Raw genomic sequence first — 18132 nt, forward strand, 5'->3', positions numbered from 1 at the left:
GTCTCACTGTACATTACAACACTGTCATGTGTCAAGACTTTTATGTAATAAAAAACTTTAAACTTCTGCTTTTTAATCAGTGAATTTTTTGAGTTATTTTACATCATTCTTACATCAGGGCATTTATTTTCATTTCCTGTGTCTGTGGTAATTTTAAGAATAAGTGTTCTATTAAGGAGATATTATGACTAAAGAAGAAGTTTGATTTCCAAGTGTTTCATCCTGCAGTCAGCTGGTTTCACTTCCTGCTTCCTCCTCAGCCTCCACTAGGCCAAACAGAGTTTTTCTGGCCTTAGTAGCTGACAAAGATGGTAAAGAACAGTAGACTTAAAATGAAGCCTGCAAACCCCCAAACCAGTAACTTATGAGTGACATAACTCATATTACAGCTATATTTTTCTCAGCTCTAACGTTTTGGACAACTTCTGGTTCGACAAGTATGGTTGGCAAGGAAAACAAAAGGGAATTTTATAATGAGAACAATTTCAAATGGCTGCAAAACATATGAGAACCATTTTGTTCTCAGAATAAACATTTTTTTCTTTCACTTCAGCCACACACAGTGAAAATGAAACATGAATGGAACAGTGAAGCAGGACCAGATGTTATGGTGACATAGAAAAATTAGTGTGGTAAAAGTGATTGTCGCTGGCAGTCATACACATCAAAACTGATGTAATGGAATCTTATATTGGAAGTGTTTCAGTCAGTGTCCTATTGTCTGTCTATGTGCTGAACCAAAGTAAAGGGAATTTCACATCGTAGCTCCACAGTCCTAAAACTCCACATGCATGCTTCATCTGTAAAGCCGCCCACTCCCCACTTTCCATCCACTTTCCGTTCAATAGCCTCTCTCACTACTCCCAAGCACTCTCCCTAGAGCCTCAAACACACTCTGCCAACTTCCACTCTGGTACATTAAGCAGAATTTACTGTAGCAAACTTATGCAAAAACATACACCTCAGGCTCTGTGCAACATGTTCATTTTAAAAATCAGCATGCAGGATAATGTGCTTTAGGTCCTGTCTTCAGCACACAAACTGCAGATGCCCAAACACAGCCAGCAGAACTCTGACTTGAAAGGCCTGGTGTGATAGGGAGGGAAATTGAGATGAAGAGCGCTGCAGAATGAAAATCAGAAAAATTTATGTAGGTTTGTGTGTGTGTGCCTCTCTAGCAGCTGGTTCTGGTCAGCTGACAGCTATTGCAAACTGTGATTTGTTGGGTGAGCTGGGCTGGGCTGAACCATGCACTGCTGCAATCAGTGTGTGTGTGTGTGTGTGTTAGAGCAAGAGAGGGACAGAGGGAAGAGAGAGAGGCATGTAAGGCTGCCAGTGTGTAAGCTCAGCAACAGTAACATTAAGTGCTGGAGACTGAAGCACAGCAGTGCAGGAAGGACAGAGAAAGCTCCGAAAGCAGGACTGGTAAAAGTGAAGGTGGAGGAGAAGGTGTGGCAGGACAAGGAAGGCACGATGGAGCCTCAGTTTTCCCACTGGAACTGAACACAGTACAGCACCGCTGGCTGGACCAGGGGCTGGTTGGACTGAATTGGACTGAACTGTGTAATCAGGGCAGAGAGCTGAGCTCAGGTTCAGAGGGATAATCTCAGTTCAGTTCAGGTGAAGCCTTTACTGCTGGACAGGATCAGGTAGACTGAGTGGATTATGGGCTGTTCGGCCAGTGTGGTCCTGCTCCTACGCTCAGTGGGCGGCGCCGACTGCGGTCACATGTGCTCACGACAGGACCAGATGTCATTGGATGCTGCCACGCCCACTCTAGAGGGTTACACGACCACCACCTCACCTTTAACCATCATAGTTATGGTAACCAACACTACCACACCTTCACCAGCCTCCTGCCATGCATGCAACAGTATGTGGGGGTAGACTTGATACGTGTTCACTGGCATTATAATTTTTATGTGCTTTGGTGTATGGTTTTGTACTTTTTATATTGTAACAACAGAGGCATGTCTGGAGCCAGAAGGTAAAACTTCTGGTTCGGTTTTGCTCACTTGAAGCACTAATTTTGACCATGTGTATAAACCTAATTTTGACTTTCTTCGTTTTTGGATCATTTTTTCATTTTTACTGCCTGCACTGTCTCTGAGGTTAATGTATGATGAGTGATTGAGGCCTGGTTGTTTCCCTTCACAGCTGAGAGGCAGAAGGACGGAAATGGAGGGAGGAGACTAGAGGGGGATGGTGGGGTCAGACATGAGGAATCTAGTTTCTGTGGGAAAATTCTGCTTTCTCTGCAAATGGCTTACAGAGAGGATGATAAAAATAGCTATTCAAACAGAACCATGAATAAGATGGAAGATGAGTTGTTTGAGTGAGTGAATTAATCAATACATGAAAGAAAGCTTGGATCTAGAAATTGATGAATGAGTTACATATAATGTGTGTTTCAACTTATTGTCCTTTCTTTGCAGTACAATGCTACATGTCAGCCATCTGCTCAGTATCTGATTTTACTAGCACTGGCCAGATTTCTTTAGTCCCAGAAAGATCCTGGTTCCTTTAAGGCAGGTGGAAAAATGTTTCAGTTTTGGCAAGATGGGGTGTTTAGAGTCACCCTTCTATTTCCCCTTTCCTTCTTTCTTTCTTTTCTGGTCTCTGTGGCAAAACTGGAGTTCTGATGCAAATGTACAAGCATTAGCCATTTTATTCAAACCAGACCAGGGCTTGAAACTACTGCACTCACTCTGCTTTTGGTGATCTTTTTAGGCATGCAGAAATTTGTTGTTAAGCAAAGCAGTAAAGCTTCACCAATACCTACAATTTGAAAAAGGCCTAAATCTCACAGAAACATGAAGAAATAGATTTATTTAGCAAACTGGGTAGCACTCTTTGTAAAAACTGCAGGTTTCTGAAGCACAGTTTCATGCTTGATGATTCACAGGTGTCCGGTTAACGGTGAAATTTAGATACTTGTGTACGAGTTGCTAGATTTTAAGAGGAAAAACCATGGAAAAAAAATTAAGTGATAGCTGTATAAATATTTCAAGTACTATACAACATTACCTAGCTGCAGCATAGTAAAGTCCCCAGTATGGAACCCTGGGGAACTCCAAAGATCAAAGGCACTTTCGATGAACCTGTTATAAAAAAATGAATGAAACCAATTTGATCCTGAGATTTCTGCTTACTATTTAAATAGATTAATCAATAGTCATAAGTTTTTTTAGAAATGTTTTCCCGTATCAAAGTGATCATCAAAAAATTGGAAATTGATTAAGAGTTCCTCAACATTTGTCAAGAAAAGAGTTAAACATGTTTAGTTGAAAGCTGTCTTGTGTAGTAGTGATCATTTACAGTACGTAAGGCAAAAGTGTAAAATAGCACTTCTTTAGTAGCTGGAGAATGAGTAGGAAAGAGAGGCTTAGTTGTGACCAAAGTTTCCATCAAGGATACAGGCGTAGTTGTAGTAAAATTAGGGATTGTGGAGGCAGAGGGACCTATAAGCCAACAAATTATACTTTGACAAGTTTGGGTCCAACGCTGACTGCTAGCTGTACAGTACACCCTCCTTACTTCTCTCTAATCTTACCCTGCAACACTCTGACTCTCTGTCACCCAGACACTGACACTGTGGTTAGGGAAAAATGCAAATCCTGCAGTTTCTCTTTGGTCACTGTCAATCCTCTCTGGCATCGACCTCTTTAGTCCTCTTGAGTTACATTTAGTGATGTGTTTACTGGCCGGTTATTTAGTTGTTGACAAGATCATTGAATATCTGTGGGACCAGGGCTGCTTATGGTTTGTAGATTGGGTAACCTGAAATTGATGTGTTAAGTAGGCAGCCATAATACAATATCTAATGTTTGGAAGAAGGCACAGAATTTAGAAAAACAATCAATGGACTTTCTGCATGCCAGATTTAAAGTAGTAAACACTGTTTTTCATCAAAGGAGTGACTTTGCAGAACTTTTAGGCTCTTTAGATGTTTTTGATTCTTATCACACAACACCACTGATTGATCCCAGGTTCATTGTGAAGGACAACAAGCCCATAAAGAACCCATTGGAGTTAATGAAGTATTGTTTTCAGAGGCAAGAAGAACCAGGAGTCCTACAGCAGATGATCTGAACCCCACAGAGCCTTGATCTGGGGAGTGTGGAGTCAGTCTGGGATCACATGAAGAGACAGAGACACTGGGAGAGCCTGAATATACAGACAAATTGCAGAAGCTTCTCCAAGGTGCTGAAAAGTACCAGGAGAAACTGTGTGTTGTGCTGCAAATACTGATTAGATTTAGGTTTTGGTCCATTTACTTCACTTTGTATGAAGTTAATAGATAGATGAAAACTATTAATGTAATTTAAATTAAAAGCATCTCCTGTGTATTTTTTAATGCCTAAAACCTTTGCACAACACTGTACATGTATAAATCCCTATTAGTCCGACTGCATCTTTTCTCAGACTGTTTCTCCAGTGATATAAAGCAGATGGATTCTGTCTGGTTTCTTGTCTTCTATGCTGTCTCAGCTGTTTTCACAACCCCCCCACCCCCTCCCGCCCCAATCCCTTTATGTCTCTCTATTGCTTATTCCCTATCAATCTTCCACACTTCACTACTTTTCTGTATTCGTCACACTTTTCTCATATCTTTCCTTGACGACATGATAAGCCCTTAAATGTGTGCTTGATAATGACACAGACCAGCTCGTGTGCATGATGTGTAAAGAGGTTAACCATATGATTTCCATCCAAATTTGCTCTGTTTTTACTTCACACTCTTGTTCACAGTTATGCTGGCAGCCATGCTGTGAGCCATCAGTCTAGTGCTCTATTTGTACCTTCCACACAGCTGTAGTTTACCAACATCAACACCCACTCTACCTCACCCCTGCTAAGAGGAAAGGAGAGGGGCACTGGGAGAGAGATGTTAAAAGGGATGTTTAACAGGCTGAGAACGAGGGAGTATAGAAAAGACAGAGAGAGAATCAAAGCAGAAAGAAATAAAGGAGTGCGCTGCTGAGGATGTTTGATGAGATGAGGAAGCAAAAGAGAAGGGGACGAGGGAGAGATAGAGGGATGGAGCCAGCTGAGGCAGCTGGTGCCGAACAGAGAAAGGATGGTGGGAGGAACAGTGCTAAAGAAGAAGAGTTGGGCTTCTGCATGTTGCTGCAGACGTCAAATAGACTGGAGAGCAGCACAGAGTGTAATTATGATTCTCTTTTTTTGTATGCAAAGACTGATGAATGCATATTAAAGTAGGAAAAAATAGCACATTAAGATTAACACTTAGAAGTATCTTGTCTTGGTAAGCTTGCAGGTCCATGTTGTGCATGTAAATATTACGAAACACAACAATAGTGTCATCTCAGCTGACTCATAAAATCTCATATGGCTGGAACAAATGACAGGTCTTTGGATTTGTAGCTGCTTCATATCACACATTTGTGTTTGACATTTGCTTTTCAATCACACATGGTTAGAGTTTAGTTACTTTGACTTCATATGATAAAACCAACTGCCATCAACTATTTCAAGCTCCACATGCTGCACAGTAAAATCTGTAGCGCTGAACATTAGAGCAGAGGGGAAAGAGCTATAAGAAAACTTCGATTTGTGTTAATTGCTGCAAAATCTTTATCTTGATTATCATAGCTCAGATCTAAATCTACACTTCTGCTTTGCTTTTGTTTGCTTAGGTTTTGAGAGTACCCCCTCTTTCTCGATACAGTTAATATGAATTATTTGTTTGTGACAGCATTAATCAATGTGTCCCATATACAGTATTGTGGATAATCCACACATTGGTGTAAATATTATATTATGTGACATGTTTCTATCAAAGTAGTCCTTATAAGAAATGGAGAACGTGTAGAGTGAAACAAAGCAACAGTTTCTTAAAAAAGATGGTGGTGTAGACTGCTCTGCCTCATTGAATCCATTCGTGCTCCTCAGTAACCTAATGGCTGTGCATTATGTAATGTGTCTAAAACAGATATACCAGCTTGTTGTATCATCATGTTTCCTCTTGTACAGGGCTCGGTTCTGCTGTGAGGTTTAATCTGGGGAAGTAAGTGTCTGTGCATACAGACAGACAATGTGTGAATTATTATATCAAATGTTATGTTAACGGCCGTGGATTTTAATGGCACCAGACATTAATAAATACCTCTGTACGTTTTATTTAGCTTGCAGGCTATTGATACATTTCAGCAGACACAGATAAGATGCTAAGAGTTTCCCTTTGAGTGTCTGTGATCATATGATAACGTGTAACTGTAAAAGGGGTTGTCTGTTATTGTTTCTGTTTGTATGGGTAGTAATGTTGATGGCCAAAGTGAGATTTTTTTTTGCTGTCTTAAAATGAAAGGTTTCAAGAGCATGACTGTGATCTGTAGAAACTGTAGCACCTGGTTAGTTGGTTTCTTTTTGGGTGGGGGATTTTGTCACTGTGTGTGTGTGCGTGCACGGCGTGTGTGTGTGTGTGTGTGTGTGTGTGTGTGCGTGTGTGTGTGTGTGTGTGCGTGCGCATATTTTGGACATCAAACATCAACTTCCTCTACATCCACGTGTGCTGACACAAACTCATAACCCCGCTCAGTGTTAGTTCTGCTTCTGACAGAGCACATGCCTGCGATGTATCTTTTGTATAGTTGACTCAATCTAACTTTAGTAATATTGCAACTTGTGTGTGTGTGTGCGTGTAATTCTGCTGACGATGAGCTTCAGGAGCAAAATCACCTTCAGGAAGAAAATTAAGAGCAAACGAGTGCGATCGCATTTTAACAGGCTGAGTATTGTATGTTTCTTTCTGTTTCAAATAGTTTTTACGATGTGAAATGACCGTTGATGCTGCAAATATTTATTGACTCTCACTCTGGGTTTAGTTTACTAAGCTTGTCTTACACAGGTCTGGGTGTAAGGATTAGTACGGTTTATCTGTAGCTGTTACGCTGTAATCAGTTTTCGTGTCTGTGCTTCATTTCCTCCTATTTTGTGGATGTGTTTGTTACACTTCAGTGAGCCGGCCCTCTGTGGTAGGAAGAACTAAACAGAAGTGAACACTTTGAAGCCAACAATTTAAATAATGTGTGTCGTGCTGATACACACCTGACAGAGCCAATGGTTCTGTTGCTGTATCTGATAGAGGGTAATCTTGTGAGAGGAAAGCCAGGCATTTCTCTGAAACATCCACCCTGATGTCACGTGGGTCAGACCACTGTAACAGATAGATATTTAACCCGCATTCACCTGCTTACGAGTGTTTTCAGAAATCATTTCCAGTCGCACTTTAGTTATCAGGGCTGCAAATAATGATTATTATGATTATAAATGAATCTGCTGAGTTTTTTTTTTTTAACATTCAGTGATTGTTTGTCTATAAGAAGATATCTCACAGATTACTTATTTTGTCTGCCCATCGGTCCAAAAAGACAAAGGTAGAAGACGAAAGCAGCAAAAATATCATGTTTGAGAAGCTGGAAGTGTTTGATTAATGATGAAGAATAAACAGTTATTCACTAATTGGCTATTAAATCAACAATGTACATTATTTAAATAGCCAGTATCTAGTACTGTTTTACATGCTTGCTTGTAAAAGTAAAAGAACCTGAAAAAAAACTTCTACAACTAAATATATACTATAGCTAGGTCTCTTCTCCTGTTCTCTCCTCTGGGCTCTTTCATACTTGTATGCCAAGAGGCTTGTTATGACTGTTAAGGTAGTTGTGGTGATAAAAGCCCCAGTATGCACTGTATGCATGTGAACCAAGTTAGAGATCATCACTTCCTCCATCTTCCTGACCACAGCCTGCCCCAGCTCCTACTTTGCTGCTGATACTGTTCTGTTGCGTTCCTCTGAACGACAGCAGTTATTCAGCGTTGTCCTTCATCTGTAAAACTCATTGAAAATGCTGTTTCTGGTGCGACTCTTTTGTTATTGTGTCATTTGTTGTTATCACACAATAAGAACATTATTTAATAACCTCCAGTTTGATGGTAAATGAAGTTTGGGGGACTGTGTGAAGGCAGGTCTTCATATATAGTGCAATAAAGAGCTGCTGAGTATTGTATGCCTTTCTGTCTTTGACACTGAAGAAATGTCAGATTATGTTATAAAGTCCATCTTATGTCCGATTTAATGCCTTTAGCTCAGGTTGTTTTATTGTGTAGAGTGTGTCAAAACCTCACTTCAGTTGTAGTGATACTTCCTCTGCAAGTCCTTTAGGTCCAAGTGATGTCATGGCACAACACAGGAAATGTCACGATACTTAAAAAAATAGAGGCGTCATGTATTATACATGACGCCTCTATTTTTTGTTTTAGTTGTGACTAATAAACAGTTATTTTTTCCTTTTAACTCTGACATTTTAGTAAGGGAATTTGTCATGGATTCTGCTATTCATAAAATCTTATGCTGTAATGGTGTTTATTTTGATAATAGATATCAAATATGAAATAAAATAGTTTTTAGTGGGCTTGTGTGTGGGATATGGAGACGTTATTACTGACATTCAGCACATGTACAAAATATTTGGTACTATAGTCTGAGGGGTTTAAGCGTTATTTATTAAAACATATCAAACCTCCCACAGCATAGGTGAGAAACAAAGCCGTTTTTCCAAATAGAATATAGTGAATATGAAATTAGTAAATGTTTCCAATTTGGAACTAATTGATCAATGTGGATGCCAAAGTTCAGTTCTTTACACAGTTTTGATACTGGATTTATTGTATTGCATTGGATCGGATCAGATTGTTTGATAACAGCCAAGTCGTGGATTTGTAATTCAGTGTCTCTTTCTGTTTCCATTTGTAGCAAGAGAAGCCTAAGCTGATCGATCCTCTTGACTACGAGGCTGTCATCTCTGATCTGGGGGACGAGTTGAAGGAAGACCCTCTGAAAGACCTGCTTCTGTTCCCCGACAATGATTTCTCGGTAAGTGTGTGTCTGTGTCTGTGTGTGAGTGTATGTGGTGGCTTGATGCTTGGGTGGTTAATGCCGTCAGAACAAGAATGTTTTTGATTTAGATCTGAAACCTGAATCCATCTATAAGAGTGAGAGTGAAGTTGTTTTTTACATGGATTTGTCCCACACACAAACAAAATCATCTCTAAAAAGTTCAGTATTGAGTCATACGTCACTTGCCAGAGCTTCATTTAATCTCTGTTTTCTAAGTATTCTTTTTGGTACTTTTTATTTTTATCAAAGGAAGGAGAGTAGAGGGGATGACTTCCATGCAATAAATTAATGGTTTTGATTACACACTTTGTTGACTCTCAGTAATCATGTTTGTTGGGCATTACAGTCTTTCAACTACAGTCAACAGTTTATTTTCTTCAGCTCCATTTGGCTCCTTTTTTAATTAGTTCCCTCATTGCTGCACTAATGCTTTTCTGCAGATTCAGATCCACTGCACATTAAGATGACCTAATTGGATGCATGTGGCAAAAGGAATAATTTGCTTCTGGACCCCAGACTTGTACTTTGATTGCATGGCTCTGTTGGTTCCCAGTTCAGTCTGGCTAGGAAACAATCTCCTCTGATTTTCTTTGTCTCTGCAGCCTACAGTCAATTTCCATAATTGTAAGTGAAAGTGGCTTGGCAGGATATTGCGTTTTTGGCAGTTGTTCAGTGAACTCAACTCTCTAGCCAGCTGATTGTGATGTATAAATCAAAGGTCTCTGGTCCCTGGTCATGCACATAGGTTTTTAGTGCTGAACTGTTTTCATTCCACTTTGTTTCTGTATTTCTTTCTGAATATGGATGTCCACTTGAAAAGATTGAAAGCTGATTTTCTCTTTCACTGATCATAAAATATACTTTATATAATTAAAGATGCATGATTCATAGGTTATGTTATTTGTCTAAGGCCTAATCTTTGCTGAGAAAGTCAATACATACTAAGAGATTTGACTTGAGTTATTAATATTCACAGCAATGAATCTGACCCAGAACAGTTTCGTTTTGCATGGCCTCCCAAATGATCACTCATGAGGCGTTACTATGTAAGGAACAAAGCATGACAGACTGAAAGGACTGAGAGTCTACAGCAAATGCTTTTTTACTGTGAATATCTGCTGTGCAAGACAAAAGTAACGTATTAGTAAAGTGTTTCATCCATCCAGTGTTTCAACCATCTGTCATCTACCACTTTTCTTGGCACATCCTCGGTCACAGGGGGGGTGGGGCCAATAATAGCTGACCTTGGGTGAAATACACCCTGGACAGATCCAGTCTCTCACATGGCTGACACACAAAAAACACTCACATTCACACCTATGGGCAATTCTGAGTCACCAATTAGCCTAACCCCAGCCTTCATGTCTTTGGAGTGTGGGATGGAACTGGAGTACCTGGGAAAGACCCACACAGACACAGGGAGAACATGCAAGCTCCACACAGAAAGACCCCAATGTCAAACAGGGTTTGAACCTGGACCCTTCTTGCTCTGAGGTGATGGTGCTAACCAACGCCCAGGGATGAAGCCATTCATGCAAAAGATATTCCTTCATTTGGTGTTTTGATGATGGTGGAATAGAGTATTATCTACCATATCAGTCCAGTGTCTCGTTTGTTTACGTACCTCTATGTCCTAAATCAGGGTTCCCTCCACTGTTGCTCGAGGTGAGGTTTCTTCCACGCTAAATATTCTTAGTAGCCATCATGTTTTACCACCTTATACCCTGAACAGGGAAATTAGTTTAGCTCGATGATTTCCTCTTTAACAATTTTTTTCTCCAAAGAAATTGTTCATTTGCGGTGGTAAGCCTGCCAGAGCCTGATGCATCAATAGTAAATATCAGCCTAAACAATAGCCACCCAGTAAATATAGGATTTTCTGCATGTAATAAGCCTTTTCTCTTTAATAGACGCTTCTCTATAACATAAAGTTTAGTCCTTACTATGTTATGTGCCTTGAGACTATTATTTTTACAGTAATATAGTGCTATATAAATAAAGTGAATTGAAATTGAATTGATGCCTTTGTCCCTTTAAGGTATCCACGGTGCCTCAGGAGAGACGGACTCTTAAGTCGACTGTTCCTGAAGGGGCAGAGCTACAGGCTGACTGTCTGCTGGTCAGACAGGTATGAAGTGTGTATGCCTGCGTTTGTATGCGTGTGTGTGTGTGTTCACCCATGTGCCCTTGTGTGTACAAGGCTTAACTGAAGCCACTGTGGTTTGGAAAGAAATAGGTTTCAGTTGGTTGTGGTAAAAAACTAGAGGTGTCATGTCGGTAGGACATCCTGATACTAGTTTCACCATCCCTCTATAATAAACCAAACGTGTGCATATCTTGTTGTGTATTTCCCTGTCTGCGTGTGTGTCGATGAAGACCATCAGCACTCATTTCAGATCAGCTAGCCATAATCTCAAGGGCTCAGCACAGAAATAATACTAGGAGAGATGGAAACTCCCCAGACAGTGCTGTCACAGCTCAGTGAAGACTGGTGTGTGTGTCTGACTCCTTTTGTGTGTGAGCTGTCCTGAGTTTGATATTGTAGCTGATAACCCATTTGGTGTGTTTATAATTTGGGCCATTGTTAACAAAAGATCAAGACTTTTTTAAACAGATGGTTTAAAGAGGAGTCTGACACAGCGTTCAACAAGCAGACGGAGAGGATGTAAAATTATCCTGGGACTGTGGCTGAAAACATTCAGTGTATTTATTCCTTACTTCGTCCCCTGAGACAGATAAATGATCTAATGAAATGTAAAGATATCTTTATTTGTAGATTCCTTGGAGGCAGTGTCTTAATTCAGTCCCTTTTATAATTTAAATAATCTAATGACAAACCTTAGCCTGCACCTAAATAACTAGGCCTCAAGAGAGCTGATGCCTCATGCTGCTTTTACAGCGGGTAGCTTTCTTCATTGTCTACAGATGTTTCAGCTGCCCCAGGTCAAAGTTTCCCAGAGAGACCGTCATTATGAAAGTTAATATGTAATCATTTTCAATTCAATCTCCATCCTCCAGGCCTGTAAATATTACAACTCGGAGCTAAATGTGGTCCAGTTCAAGTATGAAGACTATGCTGGAGACTTCCGCCTGCTACCCAGGTAATATGCTGACATGACTCTGTCACCCTGTCTGCTCTCTGTGCACTATAGGGTTTAACCTGATCCCTCATATTGAGTTCTTAGAGGGCTGGGTATCAAAGCTCAATACACCGGGGTCAGCAAATGTGTCCTTAGCATTGACTATTAAGCTGTGTCAAAAGTCAGATCAGTAGTTGTGTTATTTCATTTGAACAGTCCCTGATTGAAATATGTGGATTCAGAGTTATGTGACTTCCTGACTTGATTAAAACCATGCAGTATGTTTCCTCACGAACAGCCAGATAAATAAATAGCTTCAAATGTCAATGGTAACCACAGTTTATTACACTGAGGTGAGAAGTCATTAACAAGTAAAGGACGATGTTAGAGGGGAGAGAGGATATTCTGGACCCTTATTCTGAAAGCTAGTCCAGCCCAATCAGACACCCCTTGCACTCAGTAAGTCATTTATTTAAATCAAGCTGTCACTCAGTCCCTGTGAGACTGACCCACAGCAGCCCTGCAGTTACTGCTCTCAACCACAGGAATGTCCCTCATCTGTCCCATGGGTTGCCACTGTATTCTTTCAGTCAGTTCACATGACAGTAGTGCACACTAGTGCAAAAACATCATTCAGTGAAGTTCAGTTGTCTTTTTAAATGTGGGAAACATAAGTACTGTATTGTAAACACTATTACTGCTGTTTACTAAGCCAAGACGTCACTGAACATACTGTGAACTGCATGCTGACAGAAGAACCTTACAGAAGAAGCACCCTGCAACTACTGTGTATGTGCGGTGGCCACTGCTGTGATTTGTATAACAATCTTCATTTTTGCCATGGCTAATATTAGCATTCCTGTGTCAGTGGCCAGCCCACAATCACCAGAGTTTTTCTAAACATAGTCCGCTTAAGAGATTTTTTTCAGGCAGCTTTTTACGACTGCGTGACTTTTAGCGGAGGGTGGTTCCAGTGTTTTCCTCCACAGACTGCAGCCTGGCTGTCTGCAGCTCACATCACACACACAAAGGCATTTTATCCCATGGCTCACACACAAAGAGTGGTCAGCCTGTGAAGTCAGTGAACCGGGACTGAATGAGGACTACCTATTGTTGACCACTGACAGAAAGCGATGAAGCAGAGTCAGCCACCCCAGAGTCATTTGCACCAGCCAAAGAGAGTGGATTAATTGAATCCCTAAAATAATTTCTCCTTCTATTTGTACATGTTATTATCTGAGACTACATTTTCTCAGCATCTTGCTGTTTGTTCCCCCATCCATTTCTAGGAAACTGTACAAAGCAGAGAAGCTGCCATCCCATTCTTTTGAGATTGACTATGAGGACGTGGATAAGGATGAGGTCAGTAATGACCATCTTCTGACAAATGCTTTTTAGACTGAATGCATTACATATTGGATCCATCTTTAAATTAGTTTATTGGAGCCTCAAAGCTGATAAAATATACTTTGCAAGAGCAGTTAGCTCATAACAAGACAGTGGAATATTGTTTATGTACATTATTTGACTGACAAAGATGTATCCTAAGATGGGCTGAGTCTAGAAAGTCTCCTTTTCTCTATTGATCATCTGCTTTGGCCTGTCAGAGGAATGAATGGAAACCTAATTTATCTATAACTGATCTTGTTTTACAGGACACCACCTCCCTGTCCTCGTCCAAAGGAGGAGGGGGAGGAGGCGGCAGTGGAGGAGGAGGGGGAGGGATTGGTGTGTTTCGGTCAGGCTGGCTGTACAAAGGGAACTTTAATAGCACTGTCAACAATAGTATCACTGTTCGGGTGAGGAAATGTCTGATGCTTTCCCTTTTTGTGCACACACTTACTTTTCTGTCTTCACTCAGATCTCAGCCTGTTTTCACCTGAATGTTTCACTTTCACCTGGTAAAACTCATTTGTACTTGAATTGTGACTGGAGGTGGTGATATTTTTACCCCACCCAATTAGCAGCAGTAAGGAATAATATCAGTATACCACCACCTTGTAAGGTTGTTTGCATCTTAGAGTTCACTCTCAAAGTTTATTCTGAATTCTGAGTGACCTCAAAATAATTGAATAACAGTCTATTTCCATTATTTTGGTCCTTTTTAATTCATGTACAATCACAATAATTTTCCTTGTTCCTTCAGCCATGTTATTTAATGTTTTTGTCTGTTCAGTCATTCAAGAGGAGATACTTCCAGCTCACCCAGTTGACAGACAACTCCTACATCATGAACTTTTATAAAGATGAAAAGATTTCTAAGGAGCCCAAAGGATGCATTTTCCTTGACTCATGCACTGGTGTGGTGCAGGTGAGTTTAAAAACTTTCGAAGAAGGTGCTGGATGCAAAAAGTGACAAAAGACATAGATTTAAACACTTAATTCGTTTGTCTCAAATTTTACACTAGGCATTCCTCCACAAAACTCAGTAGCAGGAAAACAAAAAAAAAAAAATTGACATTTAGCTTTAACTGTGTGTAACTGTGTAAGTATTATGTTTTATGAGGAGAGAAAGTGTTTTACAGTTATACTGCCATAAATTGTGGCTCATTGACCAACGAAATGGTCAAACTGAAGAATATCTCTGTGAGCCCAGGGAAGATGCTCTTGTGTTGCTTTTAAGGGATTGCTTAGTTTTGTTTTTTTTTTAACTCATCCAGTGAGTGACAACATCACGGGTGTCATTTTTTATACAGCTGAATGTGGTTCAAAGGCACAGTTGTCTAGCTTAGCTTAAAGTAATTGCTGGATGTACTGTATGTGGGTTTGGGATTTGCAGCGCCCTTACTTTTTTACAAGGACCACAGTGGAAATAAGGTTTTAGCTTTATTCGGTTTCCACCCTCTGCAGTTCCATACTAGAGTATGTGCATGCAGTCTTATGTTTACCTTGTCAGTAATGGAAAAAAATCTGTCTATCTATGTAAATGTACAGGTGGAATCCACTAGGTGTTATCAATAGGCTTTATGATGTTTTAAATGTTTCTAGGGAATGTTACTTTGGAAATCCCAAAACCAGTCTAAACTAGGCTAAGTTTATAATTCATTATAAAGAACCCTCTGAAATTGTGTAAAATGGCATAAAGTTTTGCAAAAACCAAATCCAAATGTTAGAAAGTAAAGAAAAGTATTATCATCCATTTCCCTGAAGAATAACCGCTTAAGGAAACACGCTTTTGAGCTGAAGATGAACGAGGTGACGTACTTCGTGCTGGCTGCAGAGAGCGAGCAGGACATGGAGGAATGGATTAGCACACTGACCCGCATTTTACAAATCAGTCCCCATGACGGGCCTGCTCCAGACCGCAAGAGTCTGGACCTCACCGACCATCGGCAGGGTGAGACTGGTTCAGTTTTTGTTTTTATGAATACATAAGATTTACCCGTAATAAATGCAGAGAGAGGGAGCTGAAAGAAAGTTGGAGAGAGAAAAGGGGATTAAAGCACAAATGGTAATTTTGAGGAGAAAGGAGTATTAGAGAGACGAAGAGGACATTTTAAGATAATTTCAACGCATGTATAAATCATGGTGCCCTTAAGAGAGGGTTGATATAGTGTCAGCAAAAATTTAACCTTTTCGTCTCAGTCTGACTCTGCTATCCTGCCGTGACCTTAATGGTGAATTGCCGCTGGCTTGACGTTCAATCCATAATAATAATTCCCGCCAGGAAATGAGTCCTGACAACAACCAGGAACTCCACCTTGGCTTAATACATCATGCCTTGTTAATAAAAACTCATTTAAAAAAAAACTCAAGCTTATATGCCAGCTCAGTAAAAAGGTTGAGCAGGGGACCGTTGTCTTTAACATAAAGCACACTGACAGAACATTGAGAAATAGCCCAGTGATGTAATAGCCTCTGCTATTACAATGGCTCTGTGGTCTGTTAGCTACTAAATCAGGCTGTAAGCGTATAGTGACCTGCCATTAATGAGCCATTTTCTTCTGTGTGGCCTTTTGGAAGACTGGCTCCAGGCACATGAAGGTTTCTTTTCTGCCTGGCTTATTATCCATAAATAACTCAAATGGAGCCATATTGTATTCTAAGATGGATATATATTTATACATATATATATACATATACACATACATATATATATATTTATATATATATGTATGTCCACTGACTCTGGTTGGAGTGTATTTTACTGTTGTTGAACCTATTCTAGAAAATGTTATATGGCCTTTAACCTATGCGGGGAACTGGACTGCTTAGATAAGCTTTCCCATGCACTTGATGACGGCAGTCATCACTCGTAAACAGAAGTGCCTCTCAGATGTCCTGATTGTTTGCGCACTCTCTCCAGATGTGTTCGACGTATCGCTGAGTGACTCCTGTTTGCAGGAGAATGAAGATACTACAGAGAACGGCATCAATCCAGAGCTGGCAAAGGTTAGCTACACCAGCAGCTTTCTCTTTTCCCAACACTGCTACTACTACCTGCAGCTATCATCATGATATTTAAATGTATATGCATGTCCAATATACATGTATGGGCCTAATGTTAATGTTAGTATGTAGAGAAGTGTACAGTGGCAGTATCTCAGCAAGAGAAGACAAGAACGAGCTTGTTAGTTAAGGTAGACATGGATTTAATCAATGCTTGTTCCCTTTAAGTTGACACAACTAGAACACCCTCGAAATATGTAAACTCCAAACACAGAAGTCTCTGTTTAACATATGTTGAAATGTCAGATGTCACTGAAACAGCAAGACCAGTGAAACCATAACTGACTTCGTGCCATTTTTATTATTTATTATAGCTGTCTCTGACTGTCTCCTGTTGTTCTGTCCTGTCACAGTATATCTCTGAGACAGATGAAGGAATACGATCTGCCAGAAGAGAAGAGCGACTGAATCTGTTCTCTCTTGACCCCGACACTCCGGTAATTATAAAGTCTTTGGCCACACATGTCAGACTTCATATGTGCAATGACTTTTTAACATTTTGTGCTTTTTCAGATTTTGACTTTATGTGTTGTTGTCCTTTGAGACGTTGTTTTTTCTCAATGAAATAAAATAAGGTTAAGCATACCTCCAGGTAACAAAGAGTGTTTCACCAAACAGGTTCTGAGGAGCCCACGGTCCGAACATTCAAGTGAAAACACACCAGTGCGTCCTTTTGAGGAGAAACTGGGCAGAAGGTTTATGGTAACCTGCCGATCACTCGGCCTCATGCTTCAGGGCTGCATCAATGAGAGTGAAACCGGACCAATAACTAATGTGAGGAGTACAAACACACTTTCAGACAGTTATTCAAACCTACTTGATTTGACTAAATCTGTAAGACAATATGGGTAATAAGATATTTTGATTTGCACTAGATTGAACCCCTCTTCGTGTCACTCACTCTGCTGGATGTGCGAGAAGGGAGAAAGGTGTCAGCAGATTTCCACCTAGACCTCAACCATGAGGCGGTGCGTCAGATGCTCGGAAGCTGCAGTAATGGAACAGCTGGTCCGGGGACCGGGGTTGGAGGTCAGGAAAATGGCCTGTGCTCTCCTGCTGAGAAGAAGCCAGGAGACTGCTACCTCAGCCTGGATCTGGAACAGTGGCTTTGCTTTCCCAAACAGGTACATTACTCTTACAGTTTGTTTTCCAGATGCAAATCAGCTAAAGAAAAAGACTTTTTTGTCCTCCTTTGCTCTGCTTTAATACACCTTTTCATCACTGTCCACACAGGCCATCTTCTCAGTGACCAACCCCCACACAGACATAGTGATGGTGGCAAGAGTTGAAAAGGTGCTCATGGGAAATATTGCTTGTGGCACTGAACCTTATATCAAGAACACAGACTCCAGCAAGGTCAGAAAGTCATTTTTTTTATTATTTGGTCCTTCTGTCATTTTTGCACCAATACTTACGTTGCTTAACAACATCACATTTTTTCTGAATTAATTTTCTGTCGTGAAGTGACAACAGTGGGCTAAACATTTTACATTGTGTCAACTCTTGGAGCAAGCTAGGAAAAATGATTCATGAACATGCTGTTAGGGCGTATATTTTAAGACAAATGGCTTAATCTAGTCAAACAGTTTAATGTATGATGTTTATACAATGGTTTTCCTGTAAGGCCTGAGTTTATCTTCACTAGTGAATGCCAGTTGTGTTGGAGAGTACAGAAATTGG

General features: G+C 40.3%; 1 protein-coding gene across 5 annotated transcripts in view; it reads left to right on the forward strand.

The window, feature by feature from the left end:
• The window catches only part of dock10 (dedicator of cytokinesis 10), a 55386-nt gene that overhangs the window by 16768 nt on the left and 20486 nt on the right, over positions 1 to 18132 (forward strand). The window contains exons 1-13 of one of the 5 annotated variants that reach the window (XM_026299308.2): positions 1327 to 1824; positions 8780 to 8899; positions 10962 to 11051; positions 11942 to 12024; positions 13293 to 13365; positions 13659 to 13802; positions 14180 to 14314; positions 15154 to 15340; positions 16310 to 16395; positions 16806 to 16889; positions 17071 to 17226; positions 17328 to 17576; positions 17686 to 17808. In XM_026299308.2, coding sequence (XP_026155093.1) covers positions 1666 to 1824; positions 8780 to 8899; positions 10962 to 11051; positions 11942 to 12024; positions 13293 to 13365; positions 13659 to 13802; positions 14180 to 14314; positions 15154 to 15340; positions 16310 to 16395; positions 16806 to 16889; positions 17071 to 17226; positions 17328 to 17576; positions 17686 to 17808 — 1689 coding nt within the window. In that variant the 5' untranslated portion in view covers positions 1327 to 1665. Of the gene's footprint in view, positions 1 to 1326; positions 1825 to 6545; positions 6761 to 8779; positions 8900 to 10961; positions 11052 to 11941; positions 12025 to 13292; positions 13366 to 13658; positions 13803 to 14179; positions 14315 to 15153; positions 15341 to 16309; positions 16396 to 16805; positions 16890 to 17070; positions 17227 to 17327; positions 17577 to 17685; positions 17809 to 18132 lie in introns of those variants that run through there. The other 4 variants (XM_026299304.2, XM_026299307.1, XM_026299306.1 and 1 more) reach the window with 4 other exon arrangements.

This window comes from Mastacembelus armatus, chromosome 13, assembly GCF_900324485.2.
Source record: "Mastacembelus armatus chromosome 13, fMasArm1.2, whole genome shotgun sequence".
Classification (NCBI taxonomy): Eukaryota; Metazoa; Chordata; class Actinopteri; order Synbranchiformes; family Mastacembelidae; genus Mastacembelus; species Mastacembelus armatus.